The 25006-nt window shown below is 35.7% G+C and overlaps 1 protein-coding gene across 1 annotated transcript in view; it reads right to left on the bottom strand.

Annotated features, from left to right (window-relative positions):
• The window catches only part of LOC149419856 (uncharacterized), a 39457-nt gene extending 18201 nt beyond the window's left edge, over positions 1–21256 (bottom strand). The window contains exon 1 of the mRNA XM_089637063.1: positions 21192–21256. Coding sequence (XP_089493189.1) covers positions 21192–21200 — 9 coding nt within the window. The 5' untranslated portion in view covers positions 21201–21256. The remainder of the gene's footprint in view (positions 1–21191) is intronic.
• Positions 21257–25006: the final 3750 nt, after the last annotated feature.

Genomic DNA, 25006 nt, shown 5'->3' with positions numbered 1-25006 from the left:
ATTGCTTTGCCCATGTTTGGTGACCAGATATGAATAGCTAGGTACTTCCCCACCGTCCTCTTCCACGCCACCTTCAGCCTCACAATATACCTTAATTGAGGATGCCAAGTCTCACTGGCTTCAGAGGGTCGGGACCAGTTGGGACTTGGTGTGGTATTTCACGTAAAAAATATCTATTGTATAAGGAATAAATTTTTCAACAAATTTTACAATAAATACTTATTTGTCTATTCGGTCAAAATCAAATCAATTTGAGAGAATCTAATACTATATTTATTAATATCATGATTGAATTCATTTCCTTTATCACGCATTTTAATTTGATATAATATTGTATTGTAGGCTCTCAAAAAAATCTGTATATTAAACCAGAGTGATCGCAAATTTTTTTGTGTAAACTGGAAATAAAACTCACAGATTAACGTGATTCGAGTTGTTTGTATATTGAAATGGACAATAGACGTTTAAGAAAAATATTTGTGGAAATAATACAAAACATGTTTTAGGGTATTTATATTATTTTACATGTCGTAACCGTCACTCACTTCCTAAAATGTACATAAAACATCAAACTTACATTAATCATATTTAGCCATAATTTTAATATTATTTTTAAAGAATAGATGAATAACATAAAAATTATGGACCAATTCAACTTGCCAGATGAATTCATTAACTGTAATGAGAGAGTTGAAAGTATTAATTTCATTCTGATAATATATTTTCTGGTTACAGGTACATCATTCAAGATAAACTTATCAACAATTTTATAAAGAAAAGAGCTATTTTGAAAATATTTGGCTACGTCATTGAGAAATTTTTGTGCAGGGTCTTTATCGACGTATTCCTATTTTATTAGGGGAGGAACGATGATGGGTGGTAGCGGCGGTGGTGGGGCAGAGTTGGGGAAGACAAAAATGGGCTTCTCATAAACGTAGGGTTTATACGTGTATGACATAATAGGAGTAGGGAAAGGTATAAGTGATGGTAAAGTTGGGAATGTAACTGAAGGTCCTGTTACGACTGGTATTAAGTATTTATTTCCAGGGGTAGATAGAGTCTTTGTGGTTGGCTTGGTTGTGAATACGGGAGGCAAGTAACTAGATGGCGTCTTTGTGGTTGGCTTGGTTTTAAATATGGGAGGCAAGTAACTAGATGGCGTCTTTGTGGTTGGATTGGTTTTAAATATGGGAGGCAAGTAACTAGATGGCGTCTTTGTGGTTGGTTTTGTTTTGAATATGGGAGGCAAGTAACTAGATGGTGTTTTTGTGGTTGTGAATACTGGAGGCAAGTAACTAAATGGTGGTTTTGTGGTTGGTTTGGTTGTGAATACGGAAGGCAAGTAACTAGATGGCGTCTTTGTGGTTGGTTTGGTTTTAAATATGGGAGGCAAGTAACTAGATGGCGTCTTTGTGGTTAGTTTGGTTTTGAACATAGGAGGCAAGTAACTAGATGGTGTTTTTGTGGTTGGTTTGGTTGTTAATACTAGAGGCAAGTAACTAGATGGCGGTTTTGTGGTTGGTTTGGTTGTGAATACGGGAGGCAAGTAAGTAGATGGTGTTTTTGTGGTTGGTTTGGTTTTGAATACGGGAGGCAAATAACTAGATGGCGTTTTTGTTGTTGGTTTGGTTGTGAATACGGGAGGCGTGTAAGTAGATGGTGTTTTTGTGGTTGGCGTGGTTGTGAATACTGGATGCAAGTAAGTATATGGCGTCTTTGTGGTTGGTTTGGTTTTGAATACGGGGGGAAAGTTACTAGATGGTGTCTTTGTGGTTGGTTTGGTTTTCAATATAGGAGGCAAATAACTAGATGGCGTTTTTGTGGTTGGCTTAGTTATGAATACGGGAGGCAAGTAACTAGACGGCGTTTTTGTGGTTGGCTTGGTTGTGATTACTGGAGGCAAGTAAGTAGATGGCGTTTTTGTGGTAAGCTTGGTTGTAAATACTGGAAGCAAGTAAGTAGATGGCGTCTTTGCGGTTGGCTTGGTTATGAATACGGGAGGCAAGTAACTATATGGCGGCTTTGCGGTTGGCTTGGTTATGAATACGGGAGGCAAGTAACTATATGGCGGCTTTGTAGTTGGTTTGGTTTTGAATACAGGAGGCAAGTAATTAGATGGCGTTTTTGTGATTGGCTTATTTTTTAATAATATCGGAGGCAAGTAAGTGGGTGGTGTATATTCATAATTTTTTTTAATAACAATTGGCGGAAATATAATGGGAGGTTTATTTTCGTAAGTGGGTGGTTTGTACTCATAAGAGTTATTTTTTATTACGATGGGCGGCAATATGAGTGGGGTTTTATATTCATAAGTTATTTTTGGAACTACGGGCGAAAGAGTTGTTGGTTTGTAATCGGATGCAAGTTGCTTTGTAAACGGATTGATCGTTGGAATCGTAGTTTTCTTGAAAGCAGTTGTTTGTCCAGAGTTTTGTTTGTAGTTTTTTCCTCCGAGCACCAAACGCGTGTCTTCCAATCTAGCGGTTAAGTAAACTGTGTTGAAAATTTGCCTCTTTTCTTTTCCCTGGCATTGCGTTATTGCAAATAACACCACGAAAAAAATGCCAATCCGTACCTGAAAAAAAAGGAATCAATAAAATATTATGTGAATAAAAGAATTGATGTCTGGAAATCATTAATTTTGTTTGCAATTAAGAATGTGTATTTTTGAAATCATACATCTTGAACGAGCATTTAATTTATTTGATGTCGTTATTATTTTATTAAATTTATGAGTAAAAACATTAATATTTAAGTGTTATATGGAAGAAATAAAGGTGGAGGTGGAGACGAGTGCATGTTACAATAACATAACAAGCACTGGTCTATTATAACTTATAAAAATGTATATGTAAGTAAACTTTAAGCACCTGTTGACAAGCCAATTCATTTGGCTTAGCAGGACTTGTTTGTTGATATGTATTAACTATTTATTCAATAAAAAAAGGACAACAGCTTACTAATAAACTCAATTTAAATGTTAAGGAAGCCAAAAGTCTTGCAGTTTTTCGTGTGTTTTGTCTGAATGTTGTGAAATCTAAATATTAGTATGCAGGTAATAGAATATTTTTATAGTAGTTTTAGAATATATATGTGAAATTTTATAACTTAATAAAAATGTCGATTGATCTTGTGTTTGTAACCCAAAACTTATCTGACAAATAATTAATGAAATCACATTCACTTATAAAAAAAAACCATAACACTGAAAGACATCGGTACAAATAACTTTTAACTTTCGCTCAGTAAAAACTTACATCTGTTAAAAAAATACACTGGCAACTTTTTTCGAAACAAAGGCTTGGATTTATCAAATTCTCAAGCAAAGCGATTTGCATTACCAATCACTAGAAAAACACGAACTAACTATAATTTTACATAAATTCAAACAGACAACAATTGTAATGGTTCGCCCTTCTACATTTATACCTACGTTAAAATAATGATTATTTCTCCTCTCTGATCTGCAAAATGTTGTAACATCCTGGTCATTGTCCTTCGATTTTCTTAAGCTGTCGGTGGCGCCCTTTAGAAGGAATACCTTAAAAGGAAAACCCTGGCTTAGCCTTTCGATCCCCGTATGGAACATACGGTAAAAGATCTTAAGAATTATGACGCAATAATGCCCTTTTTCAGCGTTGTGTTTTTTTTCGGTTTTGAAATTCATATGAGATATGAACGAGCTATAAATGCATATGTTTGTGGTAATCCAGTTTCTTTTAAATTAGAGTGAGCGATCCCCTTACCATTGAAATTTTTTTAAACTTTTCTTATAAGACCGTGCGTTTAACCTATTCTTGTCCCCTACGGTACGCCTAACTCTAATACAATAGTAATCACTTGTAATTTTTTTTAAACTCTTTCCGACTTTAAATAAATCCGAGAACACGAAATAGTTTCGTTATTGTACAAATTAGTATATTATAGTACTGACATGCATAGAGCGTCGGTTTTCGGGGAATTCCCCGCCATCTCAGCTCCGGGTTCGCCTCCATCTGTTTTATTATATATTAATTTTGTTACTCGACACTTAATCTTTTAAAGGGAAGGAATGAGAGGAGGGGGAGAAGGGGTAAGCTATATGATCGAAATATTTTTTCAAACTACGTTGGCTCCTCCACTGACCAATATGATAACGGTGAATGGTGATCAGAAATCAAACGCTGACTCTGACGCGGCTAGACTATCCCCATACAGCTGGCAACCCATTTCATAAAGGTACCCTGATCTGTCGGATCCGTTCACGTCCGAGAGAAAGCTAATTAAGTCATCACGCCATTTCCGATATCGCTCCAACGCCCATACCTCCGGACGATCTACTTTACTGAGTCTAGATGGGGGAGGTAATTGCATCCCATGTCATGATACTCACGCGAAAAGTTTGTCGTGTAGGTTTCGTCTAATGAAGCTCAAACTCCCACGTGCCGTCAGACCTACACTCCACCTCAAAGAAGCTGCTGTAATTCCGCCAAGGGAGCGTTCCAGTTGGCTTAATTCAGCTTCCAGGTCGACACCATTGGATAATGTGATAGCGCTGCGGACTTATTCTCACGTAATATCACGCCGCCGCCCCTTCCACGTGGACTTAACAGACACCCCAAGGTGCTTTCATTTTAGACGCCCCGACTGCTGACCATGTTCCCGTTCATTACCAGGTGGTATCACAATTTTCATTCCACTCTCGGGCCCCTCACTCAACACGGTCCCGTCAGAGGGAATAGTCTTCAACATCCCGTTGGTCCGTGCCGTCCGCGTTGGCAACCCCTATCACATGATAGCGTGAGAAAAAAATCCTTCTGACTAGTCCATATTTGTGAGATACGAATTTCCAGCGTCACTATCAGACATAAACCAACTATGAAGTTTAATCGAGGATTAAATTCGGGAATGAAGTAAGGTTTGCGAATGATAGTATCGGTCTTGTTGGGGAATCCTAAAAATTGACATGTTGGTTTTATATACATATTAAAATGGATAAGTGGTAATTGTTAGTCGACAGATGTCAGCATCGCGCGTTCTAGGTTAGACTGGAACACTTCAATTGGAAATGAAAACCACTTACCAAGCTCCTACCCGCTAAATAGCAAACATCCAGGTGGGATTTTACACAACCGTTGCCCTTGGGTGGAGCGCTCGCATAACCACTAGATTTATTTTGGGATGGTAACCTAATATTTTATCTTTACCCGAGATATCTTCAATCTTATTTTCCTAATTTCGACTGTGTTACCCTCATTATTCACCGTAATGAATGTACTTCGATCCTCCCTCCCTAACCTAGTAATTGTAGAAATATATCAGCTTTTCTTTCATTATGTTCGAGAAAACTTCAGGAATATTATTCTGTTTATCAAATTTTTCGTTGTAACACGACTTCGATCGAGCCTAACACTCGCGATAACAAGACACTTAGGTATATAAATTTTCAATTATAAATTTAATTTTAGTCCGAGACTTTATCAAAATTCCAACGGGAGATCTTAACACTTGGGTTTTATTTTATTCGAGAAGGAATTTTAGGGTTTATTATTTTTAATTACAATTTCATTTATAATCCGTGACTTTATTTAAATCCATAACAATCGCGTTAAATTTATTTGAGAAAGATCCTTTAGGGTTAATTATTTTTAATTTCAAATTTAAGCAAATTGAATTTTGCAACCGAATTAAATATTACGTCAAGAACACTGAGTTTAACTGTATGCTTTCGACCAGAAAATTTTGCTAAGTTCAGAATAAATTACCAAGAGATATTAAGACGTAGCGCGACGTGTATATTTCGTTGAGCGGTCCCGGCGATTTGGGTCGAACTCCCTCCTATTCCCCGTGCATGACGTTTTATACCGGTAAGTAATTATGTTTGTCATTGCAATCCCACCTTTATCGAAGTGCTACGGCCCTATCTTTCTCGCACAATATCCTCTGTGTCACTTTAATCTTATCGGGTCTATTCCTCTGCGTTTCTCAGAAAAAACTGGCATTTGGCGTTTCACAGCACAGGCCCGTACTGGTGAAATTCTCAAGTTCGCCTCATCTAATAATAATAATACCTGGATGACTTTTATAGCGCCGTTTTTGTGCAAAAACACCTCAAGGGCGCTGTACAAACTTATAATACATTTCTACAGTGTTATTACTTAACTATTTATGGAGAAAATATACAGAACAATACTTACCTGGTAGGTCACTTGAGATTAACACTTAATTAATATTATCTAATTGTTTATTGGCGAAATTTAGATACAGGGTTTAGGACTTAATTGAAAAATTGAATATAACCGGACTTTCTCTTAGGATTGGTATATTTAATTTAAGGGTACGACAACTTAAAAAGGTAAGTTTTTAATTTAGACCTGAATTCTGTTGGACTTGTTATGGATCTTAGTTTCGGAGGGAGTTTATTCCAAGCCTTCGGCCCAGATACTCCGAAAGCGCGATCACCAAACTTAGTATTTGGCTTGCGCATAGGTTCTATCAGTCTGCCTACAGCTGCTGATGTTGCTGATCTAAGCGTTGACTGCCTCAGACCAGTGTTTTCCGGGAAGCATAGTTCAGAGATGTAGGGTGGGGCCATTTCATTGATGGATTTAAACACCATCCAGCACAGTTTGTACTGGATTTTTTCAGGGCACTTGAGCCAGTGAAGGTTACGAAGGTGTTCTGAAATGTGCGAATATTTTGAAACCCCGGTTATGAGCCGTGCTGCTGCATTAAACACTGATTGAAGTTTGTCAATTTGATATTTTGGAAGGCTGGCATAAATGCCGTTGCAGTAATCGAGACGTGAGACTACGTAAGAGTTGATAAGTAGTTTTGTTGCTTCTGAAGGAAGGTTTCTTCGGACAGACTTGAGTTGTCTTAGGTGAAAAAAACCGGTGCTTACAGTCCTATTTATTTGATTTTTAAACGAAAAGTCTGAATCTAAATTGACACCGAGAAGTTTGACTGTTGTTTTTGGGATGATATCGCTGCCGGAAATAGTAATAGGTGAATTGTCTATGAAATTTTGACGTTTGTTTGTGGCTACCCAGAGGAACTCAGTCTTAGATGGATTGAGCTTCAGCTTGTTTGAAGACATCCAACGAGTTATTGCTTCTAGACATTCAGTTATACGGATCTTGAGACTATTGATTTCATTGGGAGCGCAGTAAAAATAAACTTGCTGATCGTCAGCGTAGCAGTGAGACAAGAGATCAAATGACTCGATTATTTTGGCGACATCATTTGTAAAAAGGATGAAGAGAAGTGGACCCAAAACGGATCCCTGGGGTACCCCTGAAGAAAGTGTTGCGAAGTTGGACAATTTATTTCCAACCCTCACGGCTTGTAAGCGATTGGATAAATAGGATACCAGCCAATTTTTTATGTCGGAATTCAAACCAAATGTTTTCTCTAATCTCCTAATGAGGAATTCATGATCAATCGTGTCAAACGCTGCACTCATGTCTAGGAGTGAGATAAGTGATAACTTACCTGACTCTACGGCCAGCGTTATGTCTGATAGCGTACGAAGTAGTCCGGTTTCAGTTGAGTGGAACTTTCTGTACGCAGATTGACGTTTTGCGAATAATTTATTTGAATTCAAGTGACTGGTTATTTGTGCGGCAGCAATTTTCTCCAGGATTTTTGAAATAAATGGTAAGTTTGAAACGGGCCGATAATAACCTAAATTATCGGCGTCTAGATGTGAATTTTTCAGGATTGGTGTAACTACAGCTGACTTGAGTGGTTCAGGAAAGTCACCCGTGCTAAGTGATTTATTAAAAACATGAACTAGGAATGGAGCTAAAACAGTAGAACATTGTTTTAATAACCATGTCGGTATGGGATCAAGACTGCACTGTTTATTAGGCGAGCTTGAAATAATTTTTATTACTTCTTCCAGCATTGTGGGTTTGAAGGAAGACAAAATTCCTTTAGAATTTAAAGTGAATATTGGCGGAGGGGCGTGAGATGCGGAAGCACGAATGGATTCAATTTTTTCCCGAAAAAAAATTGAGAAAGCTTCCGGGGTAATATCTATTTTCGTTGGAACAGTGACTTCCGAAATTACTGTCTTTATTGAGTTCCAAAGACGTCGCGGGTCGGTTCGCTCAGAGTTAATCTTTTCTTTCCAATAGTCTGATCTTTTGGAATTAATTTTACACGTATACTGTTTTTGTGCAAGGATCCACTCGTCTCTTGTAGTTACAGAAGAGTTTTTCCTATAGGTCCTCTTTAATTTCCGCATAAGTCTCTTCTGGTTTTGACATTCATCGTCAAACCAGCCGTCAGACTTTCGAACTTTCCATGTTTTTGATGATGTCGGGGCATATTTATTTAACAGACATGAAAGTATTTTATTATATGTCTTGACAAGTTCGGTAGGGGTCTTTGTTTCCCAAACATTGGGTGTACATAAGAGAGAGGTCTGTAACTCTTCCAGAAAATCGCTAAAGCAAAATTTACGCCATTCCCTTGATAAAATTGTTTTATATGGTACTTTAGGCGGGTTAAAATCAATATCAGTGCAAACGAGCCGATGGTCTGACAGTCCTATATCACGAATATCTGCTGAAAGCGGTGGATCACTGTTATTTGAAATTAGTACATCTAATGTACTACCAGCATCATGAGTTGGGATGTCGACCCACTGGTGGCATCCAAAGCTGGCTAATAGATCTAAGAATTTAACAGTGTTTGGTGATGTCACGCGCTCGAGACGAATATTAATGTCGCCTGTTATAATGAGTGTGTCGGAGAGTCCGACTGAAACTTACAAAAACTGTGAAAACTCATTATAAAATTCGACAGAGATTGGTTTCGATCCGGGCCTATAAAGGGTGCACAACATGAACGACGTTCCTGAAGAAGAAACCCTGCATCCAATATACTCAAACGTGTTAAATGTACCGAGAGCTACTTTGTTTAGCCGTAATCCTGGTCGGGCTATTATCGCGACACCCCCGTGATTCATGTGTGAGATATTGTTTGATGGTAGGTCCCTACTAGGTCGGGTTTCTTCAATAACCACATACCCTAAAGCTCGAAGTCTCTTAATTGAGTACTAATCACTGTTCTCGTGCCAAGTTTCTGTGACAGTAAGGATATGGAGTTTTTGGTCTCTGAAAATATCGTCCACCACCTCTAGTTTGTTGTTAAGGGATCGAGCATTCCAGGAACCAATCGCAAGCTGTCTGCTCCTATAGTTGGCATGTCGTTCTAATCCAATTTCATTTAAGTTGTTGTGGAATTTATCAGAATCGCGGAGGGCTTTAGACGGTAGGTAATTCTGTTTGTCGATCGGTTCGACTACTTGAACATCCTGTTCTGACGGAGACATATTATTATTTTCATTACCATTGTTATTATTAATAATTTTTGGAACGTATTGTTCCTCCCTGCATAAATATTTTGTTTTTTGTCCACCGCGACACCCCCTGTATCTAAATTTCACATTCGGATCACGGACTGGATTGTATATGGTTTCTTTTGCAGTCACTGAAGGGTTCAACACACTATCACTTTTATAACTTAGGAGTGTAGCCCGATCACTTACAGCAGGAGTGTTTTCGGATCTGGTAGATGTCTTCTAACCCGTCAGAATTGACCTATTTTTCTAATTTAAATTTTTCGCGTTTCTATTTGGTCCGTGATGTGTGTTCTGATGACCTTCTTTTTAGTGCGTCAAACCATCCCCTTGGGCGTAAATAGCCAAAAATTTCCTTTTAACTCTCCGTTTTCGTGATAATTTCCTATAGTCTCCTATTCGTTTTCTTTTCTCTGTCTAAAGCTAGAATTCGCAACTCGCTTCTTGTCGAATTTTTTTTTTTTTTTTTTTTTTTTATTTAGTTACTATATTACATTTTTTTAAACATTTTTATAAGAATTATATATATTTATATGATTAATTGATATAGATTTTTATAGTCCTCCTCACTAGGAGATCCTGTGCTGAGGGGGACTAGGTTTTGAATAATTTTTCAGCGACTTCTATGGTTCGACTTCATGTTTTGGGTAAGGGTTTCCAGAAACTTCTACGACGATGTTTTAAATATGCTAGTAAGTTCTTTTTCCGGTAATTCCTTAAGCCAAGATTTAATGTTCTTAATGCAGTTGTTTTTTGTTTTGATTTGTTTGATACTAAGTGGGAGTTTGTTATATACCTTTACTGCTAAAAATTCAGAGCTTCTTTGTCCAAAGGTAGAGTTACACTTTGGTATAGTTAGTATCTCTGTTTGTTTGGCTCTGGTATTATGAGTATGTGAGGTGTTTTCCTGAGAATTATTTTTGAGGTGTTGTACCAAAATGTTTTTGGCATAGATTTTCTGTATGCTTGGAACGTCAAATTGTTTAAAAATTTCTGTTGTTGATGTCCTTATGGGAACCTTTAGTATGGTCTTTATGATGCAATTCTGAGTTACCTTCAGCTGTTTAATATGTTTTGATACTGCTGAGCCCCATCCTATTATTCCATATTCCAATTTGGAGTGGCATAAAGCATAGTAAACTCTCTTTAAATCCCTAGCTGACAAAATGTTCCGTAATTTTTTGAAGAAGTAGATGAGTTTAGTTAACTTTTTTGAAGTTCGATCAATGTGTGAATCCCAGTGTAGTTTATCGTCAATTTCAATACCAAGATATTTTATGCTTTTGGTTTGAGTTATAATCGAGCAGGAACATTGAGGAAATTTTTTTTGACATTCATGTAGTTTGAGTATATGCTCATTCATTGGTTGTCCTCTTTTGTTTTTGGAGAAAATTAAATATTTGGTTTTATTCACATTTAATGTAAGGGAGTTTGCTTTAAGCCAGTTTTGAAGAACAGTTAGGCCATGTTCAGCCTCCTTATATGTGCTTGTCCAATCTTGTTCATGGAATAAAATTACAGTGTCATCTGCAAAGCTCATTATGTTTCCTTTGATGGGAAGATTCATAAGGTCATTTATGTAAATTAGAAATAGTATAGGTCCTAATACACTTCCCTGGGGGACACCGTACTTAATTGGTAGAGTTTTGCTCCTTCTTCTACCAATTTGTACAAATTGTTCTCTTCCCGTTAAGTAACTTCTAAGTAGGTTTAGGGTTGTTTCGGTTATTCCATTTTTTTTTAGTTTTAAATACAGTATTTCGTGGTCAATGGTATCGAAAGCTTTTTGAAGATCAATGAAAACTGCTAGGCATTTTTTGCCTTCATCCAATTTTCTAATAATTGTATTTGTTACATTAGCTATAGCGTCACCAGTACCCAGGTTTTCCCTAAAACCATACTGCGTAGATGATAATATTTTATTAGAATCCAAAAATGTAAGCATTTGTTTTTTTATAACTTTTTCTAATATTTTTGATAGTGTAGTTAAAATACTAATTGGTCGATAGTTTGATACATCATTTTTGGGACCGTTTTTATATATTGGAATGATCGTAGCAATTTTAAGACAAAATGTTGTACACGTCCGTTCCTCCCTCTACCTTCCGAATCGATCACTTTCGACAATCATTCCCATTTCACCGTATTCTAAAACCCTTGCGTAAGGTTGTCTCCTACATTTCACATTTATTTACCTTCCTTTTTCCTTGGTTTAGTATAACTATCTCACTTTTCACCGATTATTTCAACCTCCTAAGGCGCCCTCGGTACTCGTTCTAGTTGAAATGTCCCAGTACACATTATGTCACCTATTTTTCCTCCTTCCGTCCGAGACCGCATCGATTTGATATTCTGTTCATCTCTTCGGCCAGTTTTATTTCAAGATTTATTACTGAATTTTCACGGTCCCTCTCTCTAATTACGGGTGTTTACTTTAAATAAAATGGCACACGCCCATCTTCCGTTCCCGTCTTTTGTCTCATTTCACATTAATCAGAGGCCTCAAGCCCCTGTCATCACAAACCAGAATGTACTTGCCCATAAATCCCCTGTTAATCGTTAAAACATTAATTTTAATGTATTTTCTTCTTCCAGAAGCCCTGTGTTAATTTTATTACTTTCGTGAATGATTATTAGTAGACATCGGATTATATGCACTAACAAAATGCTAAAATATGCATGCAAATATGCACTAAAAAAGGCCGCAATATGCACTAAAAACTCTTGATTTGCCCAAAATATGCACAATTATTATTAATAATAACAATGGTAATGAAAATAATAATAAGTCTCCGTCAGTACAGGATGTTCGAGTAGTCGAACCAATCGACAAACAGAATTACCTACCGTCTAAAGCCCTCCGAGATTCTGATAAATTCCACAACAACTTAAATGAAATTAGATTAGAACGACATGCCAACTATAGGAGCAGACAGCTTGCGATTGGTTCCTGGAATGCTCGATCCCTTAACAACAAACTAGAGGTGGTGGACGATATTTTCAGAGACCAAAAACTCCATATCCTTACTGTCACAGAAACTTGGCACGAGAACAGTGATTAGTACTCAATTAAGAGACTTCGAGCTTTAGGGTATGTGGTTATTGAAGAAACCCGACCTAGTAGGGACCTACCATCAAACAATATCTCACACATGAATCACGGGGGTGTCGCGATAATAGCCCGACCAGGATTACGGCTAAACAAAGTAGCTCTCGGTACATTTAACACGTTTGAGTATATTGGATGCAGGGTTTCTTCTTCAGGAACGTCGTTCATGTTGTGCACCCTTTATAGGCCCGGATCGAAACCAATCTCTGTCGAATTTTATAATGAGTTTTCACAGTTTTTGTAAGTTTCAGTCGGACTCTCCGACACACTCATTATAACAGGCGACATTAATATTCGTCTCGAGCGCGTGACATCACCAAACACTGTTAAATTCTTAGATCTATTAGCCAGCTTTGGATGCCACCAGTGGGTCGACGTCCCAACTCATGATGCTGGTAGTACATTAGATGTACTAATTTTAAATAACAGTGATCCACCGCTTTCAGCAGATATTCGTGATATAGGACTGTCAGACCATCGGCTCGTTTGCACTGATATTGATTTTAACCCGCCTAAAGTACCGTATAAAACAATTGTATCAAGGGAATGGCGTAAATTTTGCTTTAGCGATTTTCTGGAAGAGTTACAGACCTCTCTCTTATGTACACCCAATGTTTGGGAAACAAAGACCCCTACCGAACTTGTCAAGATATATAATAAAATACTTTCATGTCTGTTAAATAAATATGCCCCGACATCATCAAAAACACGAAAAGTTAGAACGTCTGACGGCTGGTTTGACGATGAATGTCGAAACCAGAAGATACTTATGCTGGAAATTAGAGTGGACCTATAGGAAAACTGTAACTGCAAGAGACGAGCTTGTTCGACAAGAGAGATTGCTCAAAAACAGTAAACGTGTAAAATTAATTCCAAAAGATCAGACTATTGGAAAGAAAAGATTAACTCTGAGCGAACCGACCCGCGACGTCTTTGGAACTCAATAAAGACAGTAATTTCGGAAGTCACTGTTCCAACGAAAATAGATATTACCCCGGAAGCTTTCTCAATTTTTTTTCGGGAAAAAATTGAATCCATTCGTGCTTCCGCATCTCACGCCCCTCCGCCAATATTTACTTTAAATTCTAAAGGAATTTTGTCTTCCTTCAAACCCACAACGCTGGAAGAAGTAATAAAAATTATTTCAAGCTCGCCTAATAAACAGTGCAGTCTTGATCCCATACCGACATGGTTATTAAAACAATGTTCTACTGTTTTAGCTCCATTCCTAGTTCATGTTTTTAATAAATCACTTAGCACGGGTAACTTTCCTGAACCACTCAAGTCAGCTGTAGTTACACCAATCCTGAAAAATTCACATCTAGACGCCGATAACTTAGGTTATTATCGGCCCGTTTCAAATTTACCATTTATTTCAAAAATCCTGGAGAAAATTGCTGCCGCACAAATAACCAGTCACTTGAATTCAAATAAATTATTCGCAAAACGTCAATCTGCGTACAGAAAGTTCCACTCAACTGAAACCGGACTACTTCGTATGCTATCAGACATAACGCTGGCCGTAGAGTCAGGTAAGTTATCACGTATCTCACTCCTAGACATGAGTGCAGCGTTTGACACGATTGATCATGAATTCCTCATTAGGAGATTAGAGGAAACATTTGGTTTGAATTCCGACATAAAAAATTGGCTGGTTTCCTATTTATCCAATCGCTTACAAGCCGTGAGGGTTGGAAATAAATTGTCCAACTTCGCAACACTTTCTTCAGAGGTACCCCAGGGATCCGTTTTGGGTCTACTTCTCTTCATCCTTTTTACAAATGATGTCGCCAAAATAATCTAGTCATTTGATCTCTTGTCTCACTGCTACGCTGACGATCAGCAAGTTTATTTTTACTGCGCTCCAAATGAAATCAATAGTCTCAAGATCCGTATAACTGAATGTCTAGAAGCAATAACTCGTTGGATGTCTTCAAACAAGCTGAAGCTCAATCCATCTAAGACTGAGTTCCTCTGGGTAGCCACAAACAAACGTCAAAATTTCATAGACAATTCACCTATTACTATTTCCGGCAGCGATATCATCCCAAAAACAACAGTCAAACTTCTCGGTGTCAATTTAGATTCAGACTTTTCGTTTAAAAGTCAAATAAATAGGACTGTAAGCACCGGTTTTTTTCACCTAAGACAACTCAAGTCTGTCCAAAGAAACCTTCTTTCAGAAGCAACTTATCAACTACTACTTATCAACTACTACTTACAACTACTTATCAACTACTTATCAACTACTTACTACTACTTGTCAACTCTTGCGTAGTCTCACGTCTCGATTACTGCAACGGCATTTATGCCAGCCTTCCAAAATATCAAATTGACAAACTTCAATCTGTGTTTAATGCAGCAGCATGGCTCATAACCGGGGTTTCAAAATATTCGCACATTTCAGAACACCTTCGTAACCTTCACTGGCTCAAGTGCCCTGAAAGAATCCAGTACAAACTGTGCTGGATGGTGTTTAAATCCATCAATGAAATGGCCCCACCCTACATCTCTGAACTATGCTTCCCGGAAAACACTGGTCTGAGGCAGTCAACGCTTAGATCAGCAACATCAGCAGCTGTAGGCAGACTGATAGAACCTATGCGCAAGCCAAATACTAAGTTTGGTGATCGCGCTTTCGGAGTATCTGGGCCGAAGGCTTGGAATAAACTCCCTCCGGAACTTAGATCCATAACAAGTCCAACAGAATTTAGGTCTAAACTAAAAACTTACCTTTTTAAGTTGTCGTACCCTTAAATTAAATATACCAATCCTAAGAGAAAGTCCAGTTATATTCAATTTTTCAATTAAGTCCTAAACCCTGTATCTAAATTTCGCCAATAAACAATAAGATAATGTTAATTAAGTATTAATCTCAAGTGACCTACCAGGTAAGTATTGTACTGTATATTTTCTCTATAAATAGTTAAGTAATAACACTGTAGAAATGTATTATAAGTTTGTACAGCGCCCTTGAGGTGTTTTTGCACAAAAACGGCGCTATAAAAGTCATCCAGGTATTATTATTATCATTATTATTATAATGCAAAATCAAAAAACCATTTATATTTCTATATATTTTAATTAAAGACCGTACAAAAACAGCGAAATATTCTTAAAATTATGCATAGTTTTTGTGACAATATACAACTAAGTATTTTTCCAAATTTTCGAGCTCAAATTTGTGACGTTTGTCACCCAGCATTAACTTGTTCGCCGAAAACGACCTCTCTACGTCAACTGACGTCATTGGACAAAATTTAAAAGTTGGTGCCATTTCTGGAGATATCTGTTTAGGCAGGGCCTGTGCCGTTGATGTAGGCATTAATGTTCTTCATATCTTCAAGACTCGGCTTTTTAAGCAAAATAGAGTTTAACTTTTTACGAATCTTTTCTGATATTGAATGAGGGAGGGCGTTGGCGAGTTCGATCATTGTTTCCAGTATTTCTATTGCTTTAATTAGAGGAAGGTTTTTTGTTTCCAAATTTTTTATGGTATCTGGTAACTTTTTAACTAACCAATTTTTTTATGGTATCGTGCTCTACGCGTCATCGTCCCCTAGTTCCCTATACGTAGATGATAACTCCCGCTACTAAACGAAATATGCACGATTTGGGAAAAAAGGCTGAAATATGCATTAACGTCGTAATTAGAGAGTTATATGCATTTGCATATGCAAATATGCAAATGCATATAATCCGATGTCTAATTATTAGTGTCTAAATGGTGCAAAACCATGTTCGGATTTTTTCCAAAATTAACCCGTTCGAGTTCCAGAAATCATCAACCTTTCTCCTCGAGTAACAGATCTGTTGCAACCAAATCTCGCCCCGTCCCATGTGATGCTACGCCTCTAAAAAGGGTTTTGAACCCCTAAAAATGTCAAGTTGATCAGCCTTGAATCCAGCTAGTACGTTCACCTAATCATTTGGTGGGAATATTTCCAAGGTCGATGCCATATAAATCAAAGCTTAAACACACCCCTTCTCTTAAATATTCTTTGTCCTGTCAGAAATTCGCACCCCCCTTTTTTCTGTAATCATGATTGGGCAATCCAGTCCTTCCGTTGCGACCCTAAAGGAAACCTCCCACACATGTATGCAGTTCCCTGTAATTCATATGTGTCTGTTCCGATAGATGGCTCTACTATGATGGTTTATATCATTTACCTTGGGAAAAACCTTGGTCCATCACACAATATATGATAATATTCGCAAGACCAACTCTTCGAACTTTTCTAACAAACATCTATTACGGAAAGCAAATTGCCATCACAACTCAAAACAGAGACTACCGCACCGATTTTTATAATCGGTATGATATGATCAAGTAATCAATCAAAAAGACAATCAATAAATATAGACCGATCACAATTCTAAATTTTCTCAAATTTCAGAAACAACTTACCAGCAATTAACTAACAGAAACAATTTAGGAACATTGTGATAAATCGAATATGTTTAAAAAAGGTTAGCTGGCGTAAAGAATGCCTTAGAATATTACTCAGCTTTCCTAAAGCCTTCAACACCATAAATCACTCACATTTTTTTGACAAACTAGAAAATATATAGATTACTGATAAGTAACTGATCAGATTGAATGGCTCGGTAATGTATTTCCACCTAGATAGGTTTTAAGCTATTTCGGGTTTCGTTCTTAACCGAGCGTCGGAATAAAATGTTGATCAATTTTGATTCTTGACATTCATCCTTGCCTAAATTACACCTGCCGATTGATCGGCTGATGTGATCAGTACAGTCAGTACTCGGCCTAGTAGCGGGCGAGTGATTCAGGCGAGACAGTGGATAGAAGCAAGGCCCAACTCGGTCGAATAAGTATCCCCTCCACTTGCATACTCAACTTGACGCTTAACCTCAGTAAAATAACTTTTTATTTTAAATAATGTTATTGTGAAACTCTCTTAAATATTCTCGATCGCGAACTCATGTTAACAGCATTTTAACCTTTTTTTCTGTACTGACCCACCCACTGTCTCTTTTACATGTGATCACCTCTACTCTACAATAAGTTGCTTGGTACGTGCAATTCGGCCTTTAATGTGCTAAACAAACTAAAGAAACTTTAATTTTCATTTAACTGCTCAGACATCTTCTGTACTGACCCACCCACTGTCTCTTTTACATGTGATCACCTCTACTCTACAATAAGTTGCTTGGTACGTGCAATTCGGCCTTTAATGTGCTAAACAAACTAAAGAAACTTTAATTTTCATTTAACTGCTCAGACTTCAGGTATATTCTTTAAGAAGGTCAAAAAATTTCCGCTTTGCAATAAATCCCAGTTAAATGGAATAATTATGAACGTATCTGAAAACTAAAAACTGTTTTTGAAAGGTCATAAAATACGCTTTTAAACTTTATTATTCTTAATAACCATATATTTTCTGAAGTATGAAAATTCTTGATAAAAACATTATAACATGTATAAAAATGGATCACTTTACGTTTTTTGTGACTAAATTTAATAATAATTTGATAGCGAAAAAACACGCATTTTATCATACAAATGTTTTACAATCGTTACTGTCACCTCACCACAATGAATAAAAAAATCATACAAGTTTTTTTTTAAATTGCGGTCGGAACCTATAGTTTCAAAAAGATGCCCATTTTTAGTCTTCCGGGGTTAATTTGTAGATTTGAATATAAAGCGTGGTATTTTTTCATTCTGACATTGTTTAGATTATATTTCTCACCATGACAGTAAGGGAGGTACAACGATTCCTGTGAGACCATTTGAGTTCTACCCAAAAGCGAACAAATTAGCCTAAAATGTTAAGTAAGAACTGGGGGCGTACTCTGTATCTTTCGGGTTAACAAACCAGTGGTTTATCCTTTCCTTGCCGGTGCTGTCAACTGAGTGAACATTGTCTCTAATTTATAAAATATACTAAACACAGAGTTAAAATTGCAAAAAATGTAACACAACATGCAAATAAACAGAACAAGGTGTGTTTTTTTTAAATTTTAGGAGAATTATTTTCGTTATTTACATTTAGTTATACTTTGTTATTTTCTAATTCTATAACGGCAAATTTTTTGTAGTTACTTTTACAGCACCGCAAATATGTAGACTATCTTAAAAAAATATATGTAAAGACTATCTTAAAAACTAACGTAAATGTGTAGGGTGTATGTTAAAAACTAAAATAATTTTGTAGATGCTATCATAAAAACTAACATAAATATGTAGATACTATATTAAAAAGTAAAATAAATGAGTAGATACTATCTTAAAAACTAACATTAATTTTAAGTAAGAAACGCGTTAAGTTTTGAAGAGCTTAAAAACATAAAGTGGTCGAGGGAATCATAAATCGTGAAATTGGCAATTACAAATTAATAATACCGTCTATAAATTAAGATATTTTACGTACTAATTTTAAAGACTAAATATTGACAAACAGGAAATTATTTATTTTTCTTTAGTGTAATCTTCACTCATAAACGGAATAATATAATGGGGTAGTGCGCTTCATGCACATATGAAACCTTTACAAATAACCCAACATTATTTTCAACAAATAAGTTTTTTTTTTTTTAAAGAAAGACAAACATTCCCAGGTTACGAATAACCCAACAATGTTTGAAAATCTCCTACTACCACCACAGAAAGCCGAAAATGTTGCTTGTGTTGTGATGGAGGACTTAGCCAGCCGAGGAATCGAACACGCGACGCTCGGGTGAGACCCAAGCGCTATGCCCACTCAACCACTGACCGGTCAAGTTATCCAAAGAATGTAAACCATTCTGTCTCCGTATACTATTTATTTTGCATACTATGAAATATATCTTTAAAAACAAAAATAAATTAAAACAGAATCAACGTTAGAAATAATAATGTATTTTATACTTCCTAAACGAACACCAAACAAATGCAAACACACTGCAGTTTCATTGGACCTCGTACTTTCAATCATTTACCGAAAAATATTCAAGTGATTACTAAACTTTCTCAATATTTAAAAGAATTAAAATGTTGGCTTTTCAATACAGCAGTTTAAACTTTTTTATTTCATTTTTATCACTTTATGCTTCTCAAAAACTATACACTTAGGACGGGTTGTTTCGGAGAATCTGAACAATTCATCAAATTTCAACGTTCATTTTCAAGTTCTGTGAAAGACTTATTCAAGTTCTGTTTTTATATCATTGTAGGCTAGTTGCTTGACAAAACTGAAATAAAAACAGAACTTGAAAAAATCTTTCACAGAACTTGAAAATGAACGTTGAAATTTGATGAATTGTTCAGATTCTCCGAAACAACCCGTCCTTAATATTGCACTAAACACTAATAAATTCACAAAACACTATTTTAAACACTTTTTATAGACAAATTGTAATCTAGTTTTTGTTTTATATGCCCACAGTTTGTTTCTTTCTCGGTACAATGATATGGATTATTTAATTATATTACCCACGCACAGGCTGCGCTTTAGTGGGTTCCCATTATTTTTATAATATTGTGTGAACTTAATATAAAAATTAGGAAAAATAAAGGTATTAGAAAAAAATAATTATGTTTTAATTTCTTGAGAAATTCAGGTGGTGGAGTCTTAGGACGGGTTGTTTCGGAGAATTTGAACAATTAATCAAATTTTAAAGTTCATTTTCAAGTTCTGTGAAACATTTTTTCAAGTTCTGTTTTTATTTCAGTTTTGTCAAGCCACTAGCCTATAATGATATAATAACAGAACTTGAATAGGACTTTCACAAAACCCGGAAATGAACGTTGAAATTTGATGAATTGTTCAAATTATCCGAAACAACCCGTCCTTAGCCATTGAAAATATCCAAACAAACCACTGCGCATCTTTAATGTTTTTTAGTTCTATTTATCATTTGTGCGGATATTGTTATCACTGTTAAGGGTTGGTAAATAAATAATAAGTAAATAAGAAGATAACCTGCTTACCAGTACCCATTAATATGCTTGAAGAAGCTACCATAATTCGCATCAATTTTTTCTCCAATGTGGTCTATAACCTTTTTCACGCCACTTGTGGTCTGGAGCGTTAATATACTTGATAAAAATCCTTGATTCCATGCAAAACGAGCAGTTTTTTTGAGAGATTTCCTTATTTTAATAGACCGATTGCAATCTTTAGGACACAGGCGTTAGATGAGAATGTTGTACTTGTTCTACCGGTATTACAGTTGAAGATTCTCCAAGAAACTAGCGTCATTGATCCTTTCGGTACCGGTACGTAGTTGGTAACATTCTAAACGCGCACCCAACATTTGTACAAGGTTTTAACTAATTACGTAAGAATTGTTCGTTTTTACGACTCTTTCATGAGGTTTACATCTCGGCTATGCGATGATTTGCCGGCCTCTGTATTTCCTCTCTCCTAAAACACGGGTCTATTCAAGACTCATGTTCACTCCTTCCTTTCCTTAAAAATATCCTTCACACAGCATCCTCCCACGATGACGCAGGCTCTGAGGGAAATTATTTTCCTCCTGGAAGAGTTAGTGAAAAAAAATAACCAATAGCTAAATAACTGCTGATCTGCGAAAACTTGTTGAAGAAGTCGTTTGAAAACAGTATGGCGGAGATTTCGTAATTTTATCAAAGAGTTTTTAAAAACATGATTCTGCATTGAGAAAACCAAACTCTGTTGATCTAATAACAGTACGAGTACACACACAAAAATAACAAAACACAACACTGATGAAATTAGATAGCCCGGAATGTATTATAATACTGACCTTGGACATTTTAATAAAATTTGAAGCTTTTACAGTCAATTCAGTTTACTCAAACACGTCTTTCTCATAACTGAATATTGTTATCTCAAGATTGGTTTATATACAGCGTTTTTTAGTTGAATGCATCCGAAATTTATACAAGGATTATGGATATTCGATACGTATTTTTTTATAAAATATGCATTAGGTTTTCCTTATTTGCCTCGTTTCCGATAAAATCATGGTTACATTAGAAACAACGGGCAGGAAAGGGGGCGATTCAATGTAAAAAAATATTGAGTAACCTGAAAGGAAAACCCGATAACTTTACAAAAATAAAAGAGGTTGCAGAATAATACATAACTACATTTTTGAGAAAAAAAAATTTTGTATTCAACATACACAAAATATCACTAACAGACCAGTTAGACAAGCGTACAAAGAAAACATAAAAACTTCGACAGTAAATACAAGCTTTGGACAAATACACTACTAATACAATGATATAAAAGCATTCAACAGTCCAAAACATTAAAATAAAATTGAGGAAAACAAAAATAAATTCAGACAAAAAATTACAAAATGGATTAAAGAACAAAAAAGACAATATTACAAAAAATTCATTAAATTTTTTTTTAAAAACCTACACGTAACACACAAAAGCAATTTAAACACACCACACATCACTCACACTCATCACTCACTAACACGCAAGATTATATTTTAAAAGTAATTTTTTCTCTTTAAATATACTATGTATATTTTATATTTATATTATAAAATGAAGGCCTCAGCACCGGTATGCCACCCAGTGAGGCCAACATTACTGTATAACTCTGAAATGTAAAAAATATTGTACCAAAATAAAAAATAAAAAAAACTAATTATTATGTAATTCTAGCATATACCAGTGACAAACCACGTGATATTGTGCTTTATTGTTGAATTGATAACTAGTGCAAGTTCGCTAAAATGCACAGATCCTTTTAAAATCACGAATCTGACTTAACTTGTCAAAATATTTAAACAAATGAAATAACCATTTCAAATATCTAATCAAAATAATTTTCTGGCGTAAAAATATATTAAATTATAAGTGGGTACTTTCTCGATTGTCTAAATTCTTGGTACATAAGTTTCAATTTTTAAAATGACAACTCAAATAATTTTCTGTTCAAATTTATTTAATGTTATAGATATTTACTTTATCGCTTGTCTGAGTTCTTGATACAATCAGTTTCAGTTTTTAGAAATAACTCTTAAATTTAAGACCCAAGTTACAACCACTGAAGGACCCATGACCGAAATTAATATTATTTGATGATATTTGTAATTTAGGCATCGCATGCTGCGAGCTGTGACGATATCGTGAGCTTCAAGCAGTTGCTGTATAGTTATAGAAAAAAAACTTTATCAAACAATACAGTTTGTATTATTGACCGCTTATAGCAGTCCATCCATACCAGCCCCTAATAGAAATCTCCTTTAAGCTTTGTTTTGTATTTATTTTGTTATTTATTTATGTATATTTTTAAATATAAAAAGCGTCTCGTTTAGGTCTTATAATATACAACAATGCTGAAAATCATGTTAAAATATCGGGTGGTAAAATTTCTTCCGATTCGATTACTTAACTAATATTAAATTCCTTCATCGTAAAACCAATTACTACATTGTATTTATATTACCAACATATGTAGACTAAAAACTGATTTTAAATTAAAAAAAAAAAAAAAAAACTATTGAACTGCCTTGTGATTTGTCAATAGCATATATTGCAAAGTAACCCTTTTGATTCTGATCAGGGTGTTGAGCTTCAAAATTGAATTGGTCTCTGCATTGCAAATCTAAACTTAAATGGTTTCTCTAAATGAGCTAACTCTCCCTTTGTAACTATTTTGATTCCCTGCATCCTATCAAATTCGTAGTTAAACGCTAGTAAACAATATTATACATGTCTATTTGGACAGGTAATTAAATATAACTCAAATGGTTAATTGTTAGTAAATTTAATTATGGTTAACTCTTGTGTCTGTTTGGCGTCACTCCTTTATGACTCTGCTGCTATAAGGTACATGTAAGGATTGATTAAGTAGGTTAATGTGGGTATGATAAAGTGTTAGATTTTATGTACATGTGATATAAATACGATTAATTTATGGAGTTAGTTGTCGGCGCCATCCATATGTATATTTTGGGGGGGGGGAAGGAGAAACGGAAATGAATTTGTTCAAGCTAAGTTGGCTCCTCCGCTTTACCAAACAAATCTGATGGATGATAATTAGAACAAGGCAATCGATATCTTCGTGTCTGGATATCCGAACCGGCCGGGTCTAACGGGCTTTTTCGGGGTCTCCCCTTGTTCCAAATTGGCAACCTTCACCTCAAAATAAAAATAAACAAGGTCTTCTCACCAATTTCAGAAATGCCCCAAACTCATTACACCTCCAGAAAAATCTATTTTACTGAATGTAGAAGGGGAAAACCATGACATCCTTTGTCATGAATCTAGTCGCAAAAATGTGACACGTAAGGTCTCAAGTTACATACCACCTCCAGAAAACGCTGTAAATTCCACGTCGTCGGGAACTTACATCCCTTTCTAGGTCAATAACACAGATAACACACGACGATCTTGTCGAAATTATGTCAGCTTCTATTGATAAGTTGTACGTTTACCCATTCAGCCAATTATCATGTGAGATATATGTAAGGTTTTCTCAAAATGTCAAATTTAGGATGAGGACTGTCTGTATTTTAATATTTAGTTCAAGTAATTATTTTATGAGGTTACTAGCACCCTCGTGTATTAGGTATGGATATCTTCTATTGAATACCCATCCTCTCAGTTAGGTATAAACGGATAATTGGTTTGATTTTGGCATTTAATTTTATGAGGCTGCCTACCTTTCGGAAGGGACCTGTTGAGAAAAGCTGTTCGGTTAGTAGTTTTATTTCGGAGGTTTGGTTTTGACGAATTTATTTAAGAGATTCGCCATCTCTATTTGTTTGGTTTTGAAGTATTTGGTATTTGTTATAGAAGTGACCACTGCCTCCTATTGGTTGAACTGTATTTTTAATTTTTCCCCAGGGTTCAACATTAGATTTAGTTCATACTATCCCGTGATTTTCCAACTGTTTAATGTAATTGATGGTCACATAAGAGAGTACGCAACTCCGGTAACTGATGGGAATCTATGCGAATACCCAAACAATAATATTCAAATGTTTCATGTAATACTTAGATATAATTCTTACTTACCCGTGATTTTTCAATTGTTGTATGTAAATGTTTGACGCATTTGAGAATACGCAACTCCCAGCTGTTTCAGGTAACTAATGGAAACCTATACAAATACCTAATCCATAATATTCGAATGTTTCGTATAATACTTCGATATAAATCTTACTAACCCGTGATTTTCCAATTGTTGTATGTGAATGATAGGTATATGATAGTACCCAAATCGCTCCATATTGCGCAATCTTTTAATTAACTTGATTTTAATAAATAAAATATTTGTTAAAACTTTCTCCCAAATTCCTCTGTTTTCACCAATTTAAACAATACACATATTCGTTAAATCTTCCCGTTTAAACTCGACGCAACCATTTATTTAGAACTTATCCACTGTTAATTATTTTATTAACTTCACTGGTTTTCACTAAGTATCTTTCTTTTGTATTAATCACAAAACTTTTAACTTGTCACAATCACTTTTTAACTATCCACAATTAATTAAAAGAAACACTTTGTCCATATTTTCACTGATTTTAATTGCGAGTTTTTCTAAGTCACTAGACTTGTACATAATCTAACACTTAGAAATTTTTTC

The sequence above is a fragment of the Hesperophylax consimilis genome, chromosome 11, assembly GCF_061612785.1.
Source record: "Hesperophylax consimilis isolate HC1 chromosome 11, BYU_Hcon_1.0, whole genome shotgun sequence".
Lineage (NCBI taxonomy): Eukaryota > Metazoa > Arthropoda > Insecta > Trichoptera > Limnephilidae > Hesperophylax > Hesperophylax consimilis.
This window is presented reverse-complemented; position numbering and strand designations above follow the sequence as displayed.